The 20,321-nt window shown below is 43.4% G+C and overlaps 1 protein-coding gene across 1 annotated transcript in view; it reads left to right on the forward strand.

Annotated features, from left to right (window-relative positions):
• Positions 1 to 20,321, forward strand: part of LOC124615839 (hillarin) — a 528,083-nt gene that overhangs the window by 446,898 nt on the left and 60,864 nt on the right. The window contains exon 3 of the mRNA XM_047143992.1: positions 1,869 to 2,065. Coding sequence (XP_046999948.1) covers positions 1,869 to 2,065 — 197 coding nt within the window. The remainder of the gene's footprint in view (positions 1 to 1,868; positions 2,066 to 20,321) is intronic.

The raw sequence follows: 20,321 nt of genomic DNA on the forward strand, positions 1-20,321 counted from the left end.
GGAGACGGAGGGGCCAGGCAATGGGATCCTCCCTTCCGATCCAACATTCAGGAAATGTCTCATGGAGAAATGCTGTAACATCTCCATGACAGGGTGGGGGGGGGGGGGGGGGGGCGAGCACCATACTGCTCGAAAACGACGTCGGGAGGCATCTGAGGAACTGCATTTTCCGCGCATTCACTTCAGGCAACCTACATTTAGCTCGACTTCAAAACTTTGTGTCTCGAAAACGGATTAAGATTATAGGATTAAAAAATTTTGTTTTGACTTCATCCATTTATTTACCTTTGTGCAAAGTTCTTATATGTTTAAATTATGGAAATGTCGCGCTCCAAGAACCGACTACGAAACGTGTTTTTTGGATGTAAAATCCAAACGAAACAAGAGTTTTTCAGACAGTTAAAACTTATCTTAGACCAAGATCCGATACAGCTGTGGACAAAATTTGAATCACGAGTCTCGTTGTGGTCTGGATTTCTTTAAGGGTGACTGTTTTTGCACGTGGAATCAGAACGACGGTGACAGTTTTTGCAGGTAAAATGCGAACTGTGCACATACAAATGCTCCCATTAGCTGAGCACTGATTTAACCCCAATTAATATCTTTTGCGAAAGGAATTAATCGATTCGCACATTCTGTCACAGCGGCAGTTTTTCGGTTCGTCGTTCAAAACTTGCATAATATACTGTGACATAGCTACAGTAAGACAGATGTTCGAATGGCTATACAAATGGTCTCTGGTCGGGGTTAAACAAAAAACTTTCTACTCCACATTCCTAGCGCAAATAGGAACCGAGCACCAAGACCCCTCCAATCGCGATTCCGCGCTCCATCTCCTCAGACATATATGTTACAGCGTTTCCGCGATTTCTATTTAATTGTACAATGTTTGTTCGTTACTGACTGGCCTCAGACAGACATAACAAAAACTGCGAAGACCTAAACAAAGATGAACTGTGATGGGCAGTGCCGCCACAGTATTTATATACTTATAAGAATGAAGATATTTCGTAACACTGTTTAAATTCATAGTTCATTAGACCCTCAGTTAAAAGTTATCATGTTAAAAAACTTTGAGTAAAACATTATGTTTGCGAAAGGATGAAGGGTATTTTACATAACAAAAATACTGAAAAAATAATATTTTATACAAACTTTAGGAAATACGTTTTTTAAGCAAATTCAAACAGCAATAAGTTTCGTACTAATTACAAAATTATTTAGACTGTTAACATTTTCGCAAGATCACGTGTAGCAATTTTACATTTTAGTTTGACTGTTTTCTTATTGCATTGTGGAACATACTATAAAACATTAATTTTAAGCGACATTAGCTGTGCTGTAAGATGGAAATAATCAGTCCGCAGCTCGTGGTCTCGCGGTCGCGTTCCCGCTTCCCGAGCACGGGATCCCGGGTTCGATTCCCGGTGGGGTCAGGGCTTTTCGCTTGCGTGTTTGTGTTGTCCTCATCATTTCATCGTTATTCAGGAAAGTGGCGAGTTTGGACTGAGTAAAGGTAGGAAATTTGTACGGACGCTGATAACCGCGCAGTTGAGCGCCCCACAAACCAAACATCGTCATCGAAATAATCATATTTTTGATTTCAGTGACACATTTCTACACGCTTACAATACTAAATAACTTACGACAAAAATGTTGACTGTGGTTGTAAAACGTACCCATTTTCGCAGTCTGGTATCGAGTACTTCACTAGTGAAGTGTATCGAATGGCAAAGTAAAGGACTCTCTGTCTGATACCTCTTCAGTGTCGTACATTACTCCACGTTTTGCAGCCATAACTGTTGAATGACGGTAGCTGCAAAGAGGACAGTGAAGCAATAAGTAGATGGCTGGCTTTTCTTTCGCAGGACGAGTGGGAGAAGGAGCTGGAGCGGCTGACGAGCAGGTTCGAGCGCGAGCTGCAGACGAAGAAGAAACGGCCCGACGAGCAGAAGGTGCTGACGCTGCGCCACCAGCAGGAGCGCGAGGACCTCGAGAAGAACATGACGCTGCGCCGCGACAAGAAGAAGGAGTCCCTCACCAGGAAGCTGCTCGAGCACGAGAGGTACGACTGCCCACCACACCCAAATACCACATATGTGACCACATGAAGTGGCTACTGCAAGTTTATGCCCCGACGACGATTAATTTCTTTTGAGGAATGGGGTAGGGTAGGGTAGGGTAGGGTAGGGTAGGGTAGGGTAGGGTAGAGGAGGGGATAGCATGGTAGGGGAGGGGACGGAGGTGGGTGGTCTTCTTTGTCCCCTTCAGTCGTTCCTTGTGCTCACCGTTTTTTGTCACCTCTGCTTCGTTGCCATTGTCTGTTGTAGATTTCTCTTCGCTTTGTCATGGTCCACTCCCACAAGAGGTTTGAGTCCTCTGTCGGGCATGGATGTGTGTGTTTATTTATTTATTTATTTATTGTTCCGTGGGACCACGTTAAGGAGAAGTCTCCATGGTCATAGAACGAGTCAATACATGAAATTATAAAACGATTGTAGAAACAGATAAAATGAAATATAAGAAATATATTCAGTTGTAGATTGTAGAAACAGATAAAATGAAATATAAGAAACATATTCAGCTGACACGTCGTTAGTTTAAATAAAGAAAATCAAGAATGTAACACTGGAATTTGCTTAATTTTTTAGCTCTTCCAGGAGCTCCTCGACAAAATAGAAGGAGTGAGCCATGAGGAAACTCTTCAGTTTAGACTTAAAAGCGTTTGGGCTACTGCTAGAGTTTTTTGAGTTCTTGTGGTAGCTTATTGAAAATGGATGCAGCAGAATACTGCACTCCTTTCTGCACAAGAGTCAAGGAAGTGCATTCCACATGCAGATTTGATTTCTGCCTAGTATTAACTGAGTGAAAGCTGCTAACTCTTGGGAATAAGCTAATATTGCTAACAACAAACGACATTAAAGAAAATATATACTGTGAGGGCAATGTCAAAATTCCCAGACTATTGAATAGAGGTCGACAAAAGGTTTTCGAACTTACACCACACATAGCTCGAACAGCCCGTTTTTGAGCCAAAAATACCCTTTTTGAATCAGAAGAATTACCCCAAAAAATAATACCATATGACATAAGCGTATGAAAATATGCAAAGTAGACTACTTTTCGTGTTGAAATGTCACTTATTTCAGATACTGTTCTAATGGTAAATAAAGCGGCATTTAGTTTCTGAACAAGATCCTGAACATGGGCTTTCCACAACAGCTTACTATCTATCTGTACGCCTAGGAACTTGAACTGTTCCGTCTCGCTTATAACATGCCCATTCTGTCTGATTAAAATATCAGTTCTTGTTGAATTGTGAGTTAGAAACTGTAAAAACTGAGTCTTACTGTGATTTAGCATCAAATTATTTTCCACAAGCCACGAACTTATTTCATGAACTACATTATTTGATAATGTTTCAGTATTACACACAAAATCCTTCACTACCAAGCTGGTGTCATCAGCAAACAGAAATATTTTTGAATCACCTGTAATACTAGAAGGCATATCATTTATGTAAATAAGAAACAGCAGTGGCTCCAGCACCGATCCTTGGGGAACGCTCCATTTAACAGTGCCCCATTGGGACTGAACATCATTACCACTGTTCTTATCATAAGTTAGTTTGTGTGCAAGTCTAGGGACTGATGACCTCAGGAATTCACACACATTTGGACACTTTTGTTGTGTTGATAGTCTTCAGTCCGTAGGCTGGTTTGCTGCAGCCCTTCGTGCTAGTCTATCCTGTGCAAGCCTCTTCATCTCTGCATAGCCACTGTAACTTATACATCCACTTCAACTGTCCTCTTCCCTTATTTCTTTCCATTACCAAATTGAAGACATCAGCTTGACGAAACTATTAGGACTTCAGTACTGTTTTCTAATGTGGTAAGAGACAACTAGGCCTTCACATGTGCTGCTACTTCATCACAACTGGAGAAACCTACGTGCTATCTGTGGCAATGCAGAGATGGGAATAGCGCATTCCTTCTACACTGTGCAATCACATTAACGTGACCACCTGTCAAAAGCCTGAGTAACCATCTTTTGCAGCGTAGGCCGCTGCGAGATGTGCAGTGAGGCTCTGGAAGGTACCGAACGGGATGTGGAGCCATGCCGAATCTGCTGCCGTGGCCAGCTGCACTACATTTGTAGTTTAAGGATCCATGGTGCGAAGAACCCGATCGAGGTGATGCGGCAGATTCTCGGTTGGGTTTAAATCTGAAGACTCTGGTGTCTAGGGCAGTGAGGTAAACCCATCCTGGTGCTCTTGGAACCATGCTCGTACACTGAAAGCTGCGTCACACATTTTGCTTGTAGAGTCTTGTACCACAAGGAAGCATGGGAGAGGATGTTGTTATGGGTGGCCGGCATCCTCCTTCCACAATATAAATGCACATGTGGATTGGTACGGTTCTTTATTTACATGAAGTGGAACATTTACTTAACTTGAATAGAGTCCATGTTTTGTGGCGCAAGCTCATCAGAAATAGTCCTCTTGCAGACTGATGTTATGTCCATATCAGTAATCTTACTACTGCAAACTTTAGTTTCTCGCTGCTAGTAAAATACAATTCTGGGTGAGGTAAACTAGTCCCACTATAGCCATTAATCTGGTCGTTATGTACTGTTGTAGCCTGTGATGAACTAAACCCGCTCCAATGCCAACTGGATAATTGAGTGAGGCCCTCCGCTCAGTGGCAGCGGGCTAAATACATGCTGTGGAGAGCTCGTAGGCAGCGTGTTTCTTGTGGGTGTGTCTCTGGCCTCTCTCGTGATAGGCGCGCTTGATCCAGCGTGTACTAACCGATCTTCGCCGACCAGTGTGCTGGTGATAACTTATGCCAGCACAACATTGTCCTGCTGATAGATGTACCAAGGAAAACCAAACTGCGCGTAGTGGTGTACATGGCCTCCAACGATAGATGCAGAGTTGTGTTGAACCATTATGCCTTTCAGAATGACGAGATCTCCCAAGGAATGCCATGAAAACATTCCCGAGACCATAACTCTCCCTCCTCCGACCTTGATGCTTCCAATGATCCAAAGGACATCTATCTCACAAAACGTGATTCATCTCAGTGGACTTCCACATGTGGTACTGACATGAAAATGCCAGTCTTTGTCACTGAGCAACAGCAGTCAGCCTTATGCAGCAACGTTCACTGGATGGTCGTTGATGAGACACTGCTGGTAGCCCTTTGGTTCATATGGGTGATCAATCCCTCAACAGTTGCAGGTCTATCCGCCTGTACACACCTCTATAGCAGTTCACCCCTCTCATCTATGGCCCATCGTGCACCACAGTTGCCACAACACCGATTTTAGGCAGTGCCATTTTTCCTTACATGGTTACTTCAAGCTCTGTTTTTTGTGGATTTTTCCTATTGTCTTCATTTATTGGTGCATGGCCATTAACAAGTGTGTATATCTTGTTTTTGCATTTAACTGAGAAGAAAAATACCCTCTCTGAGGTGAATTTACATTTTGTAACATTTCCTATTATACTTTTATGAACATGGCAAGACATACCTAATAATAGCATCTGATTCATAATTTTGACTGGTAATTTGCCTTCGAAGATTCTGTAGTTAAAGGTATCAACAACATTTTCATCGAGGAACTTTGTTTCTTGAGCTGCTAAAATTTCAGTTTTGTTTTTCTCTAAAAGTATTTCTAGTTCTTTTTGTTTACCAGTCTTGATAGAATTTACGTTTAAAATGCCTAGAAAGAATTTCTTTTTGAATTTTATTTCAGAAGGATTCCAAGGTTGCTCCGATTCAACCTTCTGATTGCAGTTGTTGGGACTCCCTATAACCCTTGGTCCCGCAGACATTGCTTGATGCAATAGTGGATTTCTGTCTCGAGTTACCACCTGGAGTAGTGCATTCATTTTCGGGCTTTCCGTACTTCAGTTGCAATTGTATTACTTGTATTACATTCAAAGTAAGGAATTCAGTTCCAAGATAAGATCGGATTGTTAGTCCGAAATTTGATTGTTTGTTCGTAGTTCACTCCACTAGGCTCTTCGTTTCTCTCCACCATTGGGAATTAAACCAAACTTCCTCTTCCGCCTTCGAGACTGTTGGCCGGGTTTCAGCTGTAACCCTAGGCAGGGGCCCTCACGGGGTAGTACGAGCCGGATGGACCCCGGTTTCTCAACGAGGTTGCTACTCCGCCCCCTCCTCCTTCCCCGGGCTTGGGGCCGGTAACAGCGGAGTCTTTACGCATCTTTATAATTCAATTATTTATTTTATAATTAGGGCAACAAATGCTAGTCACAATCGGATGTACAGACTTTTTTTTCTTTATTCACCTTCATTTGCGATCGTAATTGGAGGATTCGCAGAATCATTACTTTACGTTGAAACTTTCGTTCTTCAATGAACAGAAACATTCTGTTATCTATTTTTTTCTTACGTCTATCTGAGGTTTCCTGTTGGATCTTTCTTAATATCTATCAGTCCGGTAAAAAACTTCTCGGTTTTCTCGGCGTAATTTCTATTGTGTATTACGACCGCCGTGGCGCCCTTAATTGCCTTAGTTGTGATTCTAGTTTATCTTAATAACTTTTCAGCTGCCTTCTGTTCTCGCGAGTTGTGTGCAGTCCTCTTGCGATTGAGTTTCTTACTTTAACTGCTGTGTTGGTTTGTTCGTATTTACTCATTTCGCGACATCTCACACTAGTTTCCCTTCGCGCCAGTAATTTTTTGTTGTATTAGTCACTTGTGGAATTCAGGTTACACTGGAACTGTGTATTTAAAAGATTTTGCTCTTCTCTTGTCAATTCTATCGTAGTTAAATTTACGACCTTATCATGGAATTAATGCACCTTTTTGTATGTCACTTCCTTTTCAACATTCTAGTTTACATCTAAATTAAAAAGTTTCTTCTGGTGTCTGTTTCTAATTACTTCCTATTCCCTGTTTATTTCGGTTTTCGATCTCTCTTCTAGATACGTAAACTGTAGTGTCGGTAAAAAGTTGCCTAGCACAACATGAAGATTAGAAGTGTCCCTGTTGAACTTATCTTTCAGTTTTTAGGCACGAGGGATAATAAAAAAATCTGTTTCCGATTTTTCAAAGGACTTCGTCTATCTTTGCAAATTAAAAAGCAACTTGTAATTTTCTGGAATCCCTTATCATTTTCGAAACCTCATTTTTTTAAAATTTGGAAATTTATATGTGTAACAACGTATGTTTTACGTTGAAACATTTGTTCCTTTGTGAAGAGGTGGTCATAATACATGGCAGAAATTACATCGAGTAAACCGAAATTTTTACCGGAACAATACAGGTCAAGAAAGATCCGACCATGAAATCTTAGACAGGCGTAAGGAAAGCAATAGCTAAAACTATGTTTGTCTTCTCAGGGGCACAAAAGTTTCAACGTAAAACATGGAGGGTGGCAATTATTGAACTATATGAAATAAAACCGTCATGATTTCTGAACGGTTTGCATTAGGACTTCAAACTGCATGGTTAGGCGCGGGACGTGGTGGGAATTGGTATGATTCGCTTTAGCGACGGAGCCCACTTTCATCTGGATGGGTTCATCAGTAAGCAAAATTGGCGCATTTGGGGGACTGAGAATCCGCATCTCGCGATCGAGAAGTCTCTTCACCCTCTACGGGTGACAGTGTGGTGTGCAATGTCCAGTGCGGAATAACTGGTGCGATATTCCTTGGTGGCACAGCGACTACCGAACGGAACGTGAATGTTTTGGAACATGATTTCATCCCCATCATCCAAAGTGACCCTGATTTCGGCAAGATGTGGTTCATGCAAGACAGAGTTCGACCCCATCGAACCAAGAGAGTGTTTGATGTCCTAGAGGAGCACTTTGCGAACCGCATACGCCCGCATCTCGTGGTCGTGCGGTAGCGTTCTCGCTTCCCACGCCCGGGTTCCCGGGTTCGATTCCCGGCGGGGTCAGGGATTTTCTCTGCCTCGTGATGGCTGGGTGATGTGTGACGTCCTTAGGTTAGTTAGGTTTAAGTAGTTCTAAGTTCTAGGGGACTGATGACCATAGCTGTTAAGTCCCATAGTGCTCAGATCCATTTGAACCATTTTTGAACCGCATACGGGCCACTGGTGTGGGCGTCAATTGACCGCCATGTCCTCCGAATCTGAACACATGCGACTTCTTTTTATGGGGCTGTATTAAAGACAAGGTGTAGAGCAATAACCGCTAAACCATTGCTAAGCTGAAAACAGCCGTTCAGAATCGATGTTCCGACACTTCAGCGGGTCATGCAGAATTTCTCTGTTCGTCTGCGCCACGTCATCTCCAATGCTGGCAGGCATATCGAACACGCCAAAACCTAAATCCGAATATCTGTAGTGACGTTTACATGTTGAATAATTTTTTAACTAACGTAGGTTTTTTCATATACACTACTGGCCATTAAAATTGCTACACCACGACGATGACGTCCTACAGACCCGAAATTTAACCGACAGGAAGAAGATGCTGTGATATGCAAATGATTAGCTTTTCACAGCATTCACACAAGGTTGGCGCCGGTGGCGACACCTACAGCGTGCTGACATGAGGAAAGTTTCCAACCGATTTCTCATACACAAACAGCAGTTGACCGGCGTTGCCTGGTGAAACGTCGTTGTGGTGACTCGTGTAAGGAGGAGAAATGCGTACCATCACGTTTCCGACTTTGGTAAAGGTCGGATTGTAGCCTATCGCGATTGCGGTTTATCGTATCGCAACATTGCTGCTCGCGTTGGTCGAGATCCAATGACTGTTAGCAGAATATGGAATCGGTGGGTTCAGGAGGGTAATATGGAACGCCGTGCTGCATCCCAACGGCCTCGTATCACTAGCAGTCGAGATGACAGGCATCTTATCCGCATGGCTGTAACGGATCGTGCAGCCACGTCTCGATCCCTGAGTCAACAGATGGGGAGGTTTGCAAGGCAACAACCATCTGCACGAACAGTTCGACGACATTTGCAGCAGCATCGACTATCAGCTCGGAGACCATGGCTGCGGTTACCCTTGACGCTGCATCACAGACAGGAACTCCTGCGATTGTGTACGGAACGACGAACCTGGGTGCACGAATGGCAAAACGTCATTTTTTCGGATGAATCCAGGTTCTGTTTACAGCATAATGATGGTCGCATCCGTGTTTGGCGACATCGCGGTGAACGCACATTGGAAGCGTGTATTCGTCATCGCCATACTGGCGTATCACCTGGCGTGATGGTATGGGGTGACATTGGTTACACATCTCGGTCACCTCTTGGTCGCATTGACGGCACTTTGAACAGTGGGCGTTACATTTCAGATGTGTTACGACCCGTGGCTCTCCCCTTCATTCGATCCCTGCGAAACCCTACATTGCAGTAGGATAATGCACGACCGCACATTCCAGGTCCTGCACGGGCCTTTCTGGAAACAGAAAATGTTCGACTGCTGCCCTGGCCATCACATTCTCCAGATCTCTCACCAACTGAAAACGTCTGGTCAGTGGTGGCCGAGCAACTGGCTCGTCACAATACGCCAGTCACTACTCTTGATGAACTGTGGTATCGTGTTGAAGCTGCGCGGGCAGGTGTCCCTGTACACGCCATCCAAGCTCTGTTTGACTCAAGGCCCAGGTGTATTAAGGCCGTTATTACGGCCAGAGGTGGTTGTTCTGGGTACTGGCCGCGCGGGATTAGCCGAGCGGTCTTAGGCGCTTTAGTACTGTGCGGGTGGTCCCGGCGGAGGTTCGAGTCCTCCCTCGGGCATGGGTGTGTGTGTTTGTCGTTAGGATAATTTAGGTTAAGTAGCGTGTAAGCTTAGGGACTGATGACCTTAGCAGCTAAGTCCCATAAGATTTCACACACATTTGAACATTTGGTATTATAGCCTCGCTCAGCTCGAACATAAACTGTGTGAAGACTCAGTGAGACAGAACTACTACTCAGGACAGTGACATCGGCGTCATGTAGGGACGGCAACATGGGCGGCGCACTTTCGGGATGACGCAGGCGCACCGCTCACTACTGGTCCATGATTGCCGCGGGCTGCGGGGCGGTCTCGACCTCTGTTGCTTTGGCGCACCCTAACCATCACTGGGCGGATGCGAGTGACGTTGTTGGGAATCGTGACGGCCTGGGCGGAGATCGACCCCCGTAACCTCGCTGCCTCTTGACCGCCTTTGCGGCAGGGGGCAGCTGCGGAGGCAGTATCGTAGTGATTCACCAGTGGAGGCTGAGGTGTGGGATGGCGGGATAAGGCTTAAGCTCGATGGGCGGCGACTGCCTGGTGGCTTTGTAGAGGTTCACCGCCCCATCTGATTACGACGACAAATCATTATGTTCTAGAAGGCCCATCTGATGCTCCTAATGGCTGCCGACGACAACCTCGACCACCTCTTCACATGGTCTGGTATACGCGATCCCACTCTTGCAATCTTCTGGCATATCCTAGAATTCATGGCAATTAAAAGTCCACGAAACTCTTTTAAAAATTGAGTATAGGTAAATGTGTAAATATAACGTAACAAATGATACACAATGGCAAATACACACATTTAAAGCATTTTTAATTATGTTGTTTTAAACTGCGAACAACTGCAGCCAAATTTCCACATTTCGAATGAAATGACCCACACTTGCTGTAGAATACTTTTTATTAAAAGAGTTGAAGACTCATCCTCATTATGATACGTACAAATAATAAGAAAATATTCTTTTAGAATGAATTCTTAACAATGGTGTAAACAATAAAGAGCTATTGAAAAGCAGCATTATAGAGCCGTGTGTGAAGAGTACTCACAAAGATTATTTCTAACAAGGACATCATCTTTACGCCAGTGACTGTTATATGTCTTTGTTGCACTATTGCAATTTCGGCTTTAAACCTTGTAAACGTAATGTAAGCTGACACATTTGCATGTCATTGTCAATCCTGTTAAATACATTCGTGTTGTTTAGATAACATGATCTGTAAATGCAAAAAATGGCTCTGAGTACTATGGGACTTAACATCTATGGTCATCAGTCCCCTAGAACTTAGAACTACTTAAACCTAACTAACCTAAGGACAGCACACAACACCCAGCCATCACGAGGCAGAGAAAATCCCTGGCCCCGCCGGGAATCGGACCCGGAAACCCGGGCGTGGGAAGCGAGAACGCTACCGCACGACCACGAGATGCGGGCCTGTAAATGCACATGTTCGTTAACCCATCACTAGAAACACATGCTTTAGACCATAGCTGCAGACTACTGGTGTGCAGCTTTGGTCTAATGCGTGTTTTTCTAGTGATGGGTTAACGAACATGTGCATTTACAGATCATGTTATCTGTATAGGTGTGCTCGCACTGTGTAACAACGACACGAATGTTTGTTTATTTATTTAAATGTCATGTTCCGTAGGACCAAATTGAGGAGCAAATCTCCAAGGTCATGGAACGTGTCAGTACATGAACTTATAAAATAAAAAGTAATAACAGATAAAAATAAATGTTCATGATCCTGAAAGAAAATCAGTCCATAAGTTTAAGCAAACGCTATCAGCAATACAATGAGAATCATTTTAATTTTTCAAGGAACTCCTCGACAAAATAGAAGGAGTGACCCATGAGGAAACTCTTCAGTTTCGATTTGAAAGCGCGTGGGTTATTGCTAAGTTTTTTGAATTCGAGTGGCAGCTTATTGAAAATGGATGCAGCAGTATACTGCACACCTTTTTGCACAAGAGTTAAGGAAGTCCGATCCAAATGGAGGTTTGATTTCTGCCGAGTATTAACCGAGTGAAAGCTGCTTATTGTTGGAAACAAGAAACGACAATAAGGAATATACATATTGAGAGGCCAATGTCAAAATACCCAGACTCGTGAGAAGAGGTCGACAAGAGGTTCGTGAACTCACACCACTTATTGCCCGAACCGCTCGTTTCTGAGCCAAAAATATCAATCTAGAATGGGAAGAATTACCCCAAAACATAATACCATACGACATAAGTGAATGAAAATAAGCAAAGTAGACTAATTTACGTGTCGAAATATCACTCACTTTCGATACCGTTCGAATAGTGAAAATGGCAGTATTAAGTCTTTGAACAAGATCCTGAACGTGGGCTTTCCACGACAGCTTACTATCTATCTGAACACCTAGGAATTTGAACTGTTCAGTTTCACTAATCATATGGCCGTTCTGTGAGATTAAAACGTCAGGTTTTGTTGAATTGTGTGTTGGGAACTGTAAAAACTGAGTCTTACTGTGATTTGACGTTAGTTTATTTTCTACAAGCCATGAACTGAGGTCATGTACTGCTCTACTTGAAACCGAGTCAATGTTGCACACAACATCCTTTACTACCAAGCCAGTGTCATCAGCAAACAGAAATATTTTAGAGTTAGCCATAATACTAGAGGGCATATCATTTATATAAATAAGGAACAGGAGCGGCCCCAACACTGATCCCTGGGGCACCCCCCACTTGACAGTACCCCACTCAGATCCCACATCACAGCCGTTATCAACATTGTGAATAATGGCCTTCTGCTGTCTGTTGCTAAAGTAAGAGGTGAACCAATTGTGAGCTACTCCCCTTATTCCGTAATGGTCCAACTTCTGGAGCAATATTGTGTGATCAACACAGTCAAATGCCTTTGTTAAATCAAAAAATACGCCAAGCGTTCGAAACTTTTTGTTTAGCCCATCCAGTACCTCACAGAGAACAGAGAATATAGCATTTTCAGTTGTCAAACGACTTCTAAAGCCGAACTGTACATTTGATAGCAAATCGTGTGATATAAAATGGTCAATTAACCTTACATACGCAGCCTTTTCGATAACTTTTGCAAACACTGATGGCATAGAAATAGGTCTAAAATTATCTACATCATCCCTTTCTCCCTTTTTATAAAGCGGCTTTACTACTGAGTACTTTAATCGCTCAGGAAACGGATCATTCCTAAAGGAAAAATTACAAATATGGCTAAATATAGGGCTAACATGTTCAGCACAGTACTTTAATATTCTACTAGACACTCCATCATAACCATGAGAGTCCTTAGTCTTCAGTGATTTGATTATTGACTCAATCTCCCTCTTGTCTTTATCACAGAGGAGTATTTCAGACGTCAGTATCGGAAAGGCATTTGCTAAGAAATTTATATGATTTCCTGTAGAAACTAATTTTTTTTTAATTCACCAGCAATGCTCAGAAAATGGTTGTTAAATACTGTACATATATCTGATTTATCAGTACCCACTAGTCAGCCAACCAGGCTGTCCATTACTGCTAGTACTCCGTTTAGAATGTTCTAATGGAAAGCAAGTCTCAAAGAGCATGAGAAATGTGTTATGGAAAGCAACTCTCAAAGAGCATGAGAAATGTGTTATGGAAAGGATTGTATTTATCATCTATATTATCGGCACTATAAACATCTTGCCACTCTTGCTCCTTGGCAAGTTTTGAAAAACTCTCTATTGCTGTTGGATTAACTTTCCTACGTAGTTTGTAATTAAATACGACATTGGTTTGAGTACAAAAACCTTTTAGTGTTAAAATTTGTGCATCATGGTCTGAAAGGCCATTCACCCTTTTACTAACAGAATGCCCATCTAGTAATGAAGAATGAATAAAAATATCGGCTATGACTGTGCTTCTGTTGCCCTGCACCCTAGTTGGAAAAAACACAGTTTGCATCAGATCATGTGAATTTAGGAGATCTACCAACATTCTTTTTCTTGCACAATCATGTACAAAATTGATATTGAAGTCACCACATGTAACTACTTTCTGGTACTTCCTACAAAGTGAATCAAGAACCCTCTCTAGCTTAAGCAAAAATGCTCTGAAGTCAGAGTTATGGGACCTATAAACAACAGCAATTAGAAGTTTAGTTTCACTAAATTCAACTAATGCTGCACAACTTTCAAATATCCGTTCAGTGCAGTGTCGTGATACGTCTATGTACTCAAATGAAATACTGTTTTTTACGTACAGAGCCACTCCCCCACCCTGCAAGGAACTCCTTGAGAAACAGCCAGCTAATCTGTAGCCTGGTAAAGGAAGCCTCAATTATTTAAGTGGAGCTCTGATACACCAATAATTTCAGAGTTAACATCTATTAGCAGTTCACTAACTTTATCTCTAATACCTCTTATATTTTGATGAAATATGCTAATTCCTTCTCTACTTGGAAACATTACATCCTCTGGAGGTGAGCCCTTAGTTAGAGGGACTTCTTTTAAGCAGGTATACCTATTAGCTGACTTCAATCTAAAAAAGGTGCAGCTCTAGCACCAACTACTATAGAAATTTTTCCATGAGTGATACCACTACCACCACCACCACCCACTACACGGTCACCTATAAGCTTAGCCAGCCTCCCCTTCCCATACCTATTGAGGTGCAGGCCATGCCTAGTGAAACCCCATCTACTGATAGACCCAACTGGCACCACTGAGATGTGATCCATGCCCTCCGCCATCAGTGCCCTCCCCAGCCCCACATTAACGCGCCTAACAGCCGCATTAAGGTGAGCCCGATCATGACGCTGAAACAGTTGCACGAAATGCACATTAGTACCACCAGTTTGAGTAGCTATCTTAACCAAGTCACCACTGACATCATATTCCCCGTCCCTATCGAGACTGTTCCCTGCTCCACCGACTATCACTACCTGATCCTCTTTCGTAAAATTCTTACATAACTACCCTACGCTTTCAGTCACCTGAGCCAACACTGCACTAGGCTTCACAATGCTGGTGACCTGGTACTCACTCCCCAACACTTCCTGCAACTGCTGGCCCACACCTCTATCGTGAGAACTACCTAGCAGCAGAACCTTCTTTCTGCTAGACTTTGCAACTAACCTAGGCCTCCTAATTGCTGAGGACTGCTGCAAGTTACCTACATCTACGGCTACACGAGGCTCCTCTCCACTCAACTCTGACAGTTGGTCGTATCTATTGCATGTATGCAAAGTAAAACTGTCTGAATTCCTCCTCTTCCTAGCTACCTTCTTGCCAACTGCCAGTTCCCATTCCCCACCACCCTTCACCCTCCTCAACCTATCTAGTTCCTCCTTTGCGCATTGTAACTGCACCTGAAGGGCACAGATCTTACGCTCCTGCTCCTCTATTAACTTGTTTCTACTACAGATTCTACATTCCCAGGAGAGGATCTCCCTAAAATGACCACTGGCTTCCCCACTGCATTCCCCCCAATGAAAATACTTTGAACAAATCCCACACCGTAATCCACTACTCACAAACCTACGACAGAGCCCACACTTTTCACTCATGGTAAATTTTACAGCTACTGAAAAAAAACAATACGTCTACGTTACCAAAGTTCAGTTACACCAGTGGAACTATTTAAGAACTAACAATAATGGTCTCGAAATTCTCTGCCTACCAAGAAAGCAACTACTTGTATTAATACTACTACAACACAGCCGATACCAATACCAGCAAAACTTCACAAAATTATTAGCTACAACCAAAAAATTAAAACTACCACTGTAACACTAAGCGAAGTTAAAACACTATATGAAAATTTTACTGAAATATTTCACTAGAAAGAATAATAAACTTCAGTTGAAAACTAAAGTACGAAAATTACTAACGACTTCAACACACTGAAAACTCTCTAAAACACAGCGAGCGAACGATTACAAAAGTTTATTAAGTCGTTATTTCGCCACAAACGGCACGCAACACAGCTGAAATCTATTAAATTTAATAACTGTATTACAGAACACAAATAAGTTTGTCAGTACTTAGCTTATAACCGCTACATTTTGCGCGCTGCAAAATGTAAACACACTACTGAGGCGCGAGGCCTCATGTATTTAACAGCATTGACAACGACGTATAAATGTGTCAGCTTACATTACGTTGACATGGCTTAAAGCCATAATTCACCTGATAATGGCCTAAGGCCGAAATTGCAATAGTGCAATAAAAATATATGACAGTCACTGGTGTAAAGATTTATGACTGTGAATCCCAGCTACAACAAGTGTATTTCTAACAAGTCATCGGCGAAAGATCACTGCTTTGGAGCCACTCTCAACAATCACAAGTTGTGAACAAATAGTGAGCTAAAACCGGTAGTTCTTATTAAAAACGGAGGGGCATAGGAGAACCTATAAAAATAACGGGCCAAACAAAGCTGAAGTCTAGTAGCACACCAAGACAATTTCACAGTATGAACGAGAAGAGCCGTACCGTGCCAGGAAAGTGGTTGAGCGGCTGCAGTGCTGACTGCCATGTGACAGGTGGCGTCAGAGGTGACGGGGAGCAAAATCGTTGCTATAATGGACGTCACGGTTGGCGAGCCGCTGTACATACACTACAGTACTTAAGAAATACGTAAAACGACTGGGTCCCATTTATAAAAAGACTGAAATTGGACAATTAATATGCAACATATTAATAATACCGTAGTCATAATAGAAATTCCTTCTTTGACAAATACAATTTATAAAAATGCTGAAAGTGAATTGAAACCTGATAGTCAAAGGAAGGCCAGATTCGGTTACGATTGTGGACCGGGCCGTAATCAGTTACTATTGGTTGCCTCTTACAGTTACACACAATTTATTTTAAACCAGTAATTCCAGACTCAACAATAAATAAAAATACCACGCGTTATTAATGAAGGAATAAACAACTGTGTAAATAATAGTGCTTTCAGTGAGTTATAATTTAGCAACTCACCATTAAATACAGATACAGCAGATAAGGTTTTAAAAGCAAGCCACTGTGATCTGGGCAGAAGGCCTTACACGCCAGGAACGGCAATAATACAAAAAATTTAGAAATTGCTGTAAAACAGCAAAAACAAAAGCAAAGGTTAATTTAAAATAAACCAGCAACTGATCACCAAACGGGTGAAATAAGATGATGGTAAAGTTTGTAACACAACCTTCAACATCCACTGATCACTACACTGCTAGATTTATTCCAGAAGGCGACCAAAACTATTAACTAGACATATATAATCTTTAATGTAGGCATTACAAGGTATTGTAATAAATATTACAATAATAAAACACAAGGAGCAGTACATAAGTTCCTTAAAGGGTACTGAGGCACATTAGACCTGCAGAAGGCGTGGGCTAAAGGAGCGTTACACTGAAATACTGGCCATCAGACCTCCTTTTAAAACACACGCCTTAAAAGAACCAGGGGGCCACAGACAGTGCTCCAGGAATCGACCTCTGAAAAGGTCTGGCAACAAACACATTCGCGAGCAATGAGATAGGCAGCTCAAAGTTGCATTCACTTCACAAAATGGTAACTCAGACTAGTGGCAGTCTAACGAATGACTAATGATAATCTTGCTGAAGCTACCTGACGTCCGATAAACCAAATGCAACGATACGCCAAAGCCGGAGCCGGCGGTCTGCACTACGTCCCCAGAATACTGTGTTTTAGAGTGCCCGGAACGAGGAAGGAATCACTTCCAGCAGAGAAGAAGAATCACCAGCCGGCCTACAATCAAGAAAGCTGCCAAAACTACACGCCCTACCAGACAGCAGCGGCAAGACGAGGAAATGTACACTGCCATTACATACACTAACCCCCAGGGCAGGTAACTGGGGCGTTAGCGGCCACAAGGCAAGAACAATTACCGCTGGTTGAACTTAACAAATTGTAACAAGTTGAACGCAGTAAGTAGTAATAAGAAGTCGAGGAAAACTAATCAAATCCGCCTTCCCCAAGCACTCCACTCGCTGCTCTTCGCCTCGGCGACACTAGGAGCAGCAGCACCAACCCAAGTCACTGGAGACCCGCGAGATGTCACAGTGGTGGAGGTTTCTCTACTTGGATTGAAATGCACTCATCTTAAAGCTTGCTGGATCCGGTTTTCGACGAGGTCGTTCATCCTGGTGACCACAGTCCTTCCACCCGGCAGTCCATGCGTGCTGCCAGTGGTCCCGGCGTGCTACCGCACTGTACGGACCTGGCTCCTCCTGTCCCCCCAGCCGAACTGGCCCACCCACACGACCCAGAAAGACAACAAAGTCGCCCCAAAGATAGGGCAACAGTTACTAGATATCGATAACCGCCGCTGCTGCCACTAGCGGACAGACAATACTTGAGAAACCGAGTGGCGCCAGTCAACACGAGAAGAAGACAAACAACCACAACCATGCCAACTAAACGATACCGTCTGGCCTCCAACAGAGGGCGGAAACCCACAAACAGCGCCAACGCGGACCGCAGCACGGCTCATGGACATTAACACGCGAAATTTTAATAACGCCCGAGCGGTGGTACAATTTCCCTCTTTCACAACTACAATACCATATTAGTGAACAAACGCAAAAGTCTAATCTGTGAAGCTAAAGACTTGTTATAATAAAATAAAGGACTATAGGAGTATGTTTTAATGTGGCGCCGGCGAATTAGTTTTGAAAATCACCTACAGGGGCGCCACCGACTATTTCATGAAAATTGCGGCGAACCAGGAAGAGGAAACTTGTGTATTCGAATTAGCCAGTTGCCAGTCAATAGATCAAAGAGTTTTCCGTGGTATGTTTCACAAGAGACACCATCTGTTTGCAACACCACAGTGAAGTGGCACAAGTAATTCGACCAGGATGGTTGTTTGTGCGGTGCATAACATTTCGGAGAACCGGGAGAGCCAGAGCAGACATTACACCGTGTGAGGGATGTGATGCTACGAAGTTCCTCGCAGTCTACCAGTCGAGCTAGTGCAGCACTGAACATCCCTCAGCCAATAGCATGGAAAAATCCATCGTAAGCGGTTAAGCATTGATATGCAGGACCACCTTGAGAGTGACAACTTTGCAAGCAAATTAATCTTCAGTGAGGAAACCACTTCTCAGCTTTCAGAAAAGTTCACCCAATAGAACACAGGCACAGAGGGTCGGAGAATAAACATGCAACTGTCGAACAGGACAAAGATTCGGAGAACGTTAACGTGTTATGTGTACGGACCCTTCTTCTTGACTTAGAGAACTGTCAGTGGTATAACCTGTCTCGTCACGCTGGCATACTGTCGCTCATCCCACAACTTGAAACTGCTACGCTAACGTGATGCTGCTCGAGTAGCCACCACAGCCGCCTTGCGATTTTTTCTTATAGCGGTACATCGAGAATATACGGCTTGTGTTCAACGTCTACAACAGGATCTCGGAGAGTTACGGCACCGCACCGCAGCAGCTGTTCTTGCCGTAACACCTGGTATGCTCGCTCAGGTGTTAGCAGAAACAGACTAGCGATTAGATGTGTGCCGTGTGACGAACGGTGGGCACGTCGAACATTCACAGACACTGTATATATATAAAAAAAGGTTGAGAGTTTATCTTCAAGCAATGCAACATTTGTTACGTTGTTTCTGTCCGTTTATCTGTAACGATTTGTTTGAAATGTTTCATGGACTTTATAAATACCCTGTACTGTTTGAATGTGTGAGGCCCATGCCAAATAAGACAAACAGGAGATACGCCGATAGTCAATTTAAACAGTGAAAGGCTCTAGGAGAAAGGCAGAAGCACGCGAGTAGATATTGTACAGCTTACCTTAGGAGATAGGTTAAAGAAACACAAGTTTATAGCATTTCTAGATTTCAAGAAAGCTGATAGCAGTGTCGACTATAAAATTTCTTTTTTTATTCTAAAGGTAGCAGTGATAAATTGCAGGGAGCGAAAAGTTGTCTCCAAATTGTACAGGAACCAAACTGCAGTCGTATGACATAAAAGGGAAGCAGTGACTGGTTGGTTGATTCAGGGGAGGGGACCAAACAGCCAGGTCATCGGTCCCATAGGATTAGGGGAAGGATGTGGATGGAAGTCGGCCGTGCCGGCCGGGGTGGCCGAGCGGTACTAGGCGCTACAGTCTGGCACCGCGCGACCGCTACGGTCGCAGGATCGAATCCTGCCTCGGGCATGGATGTGTGTGCTGTACTTAGGTTACTTAGGTTTAAGTAGTTCTAAGTTCTAGGGGACTGATGACCTCAGAAGTTAAGTCCCATAATGCTCAGAGCCATTTGAACCATTTGAAGTCGGTCGTGCCCTTTCAAAGGTACCATCCCGGCATTTGCCTGAAGCGATTTAGGGAAATCACGGAAAACCCATATCAGGATGGCTGGACGCGTGTTTGAACCGTCGTCCTCCCGAATGCGAGTCCAGTGTGCTAATCACTACCTCGCTGGGTGGGAAGCAATGGGAAATCCTAGCAGGACAAAAACATCTCACAAGTCCAGAATTGCTACAGAGTGGCGCCACAAGCGCTGTTCTGAGTTTAAACTCTTCCGCTGGCACCAAACTCCGCAGATATGAACATTATTGAGCATATCTGGGAGGCCTTGCAACGTG

This window comes from Schistocerca americana, chromosome 5 (genome assembly GCF_021461395.2).
Source record: "Schistocerca americana isolate TAMUIC-IGC-003095 chromosome 5, iqSchAmer2.1, whole genome shotgun sequence".
Lineage (NCBI taxonomy): Eukaryota > Metazoa > Arthropoda > Insecta > Orthoptera > Acrididae > Schistocerca > Schistocerca americana.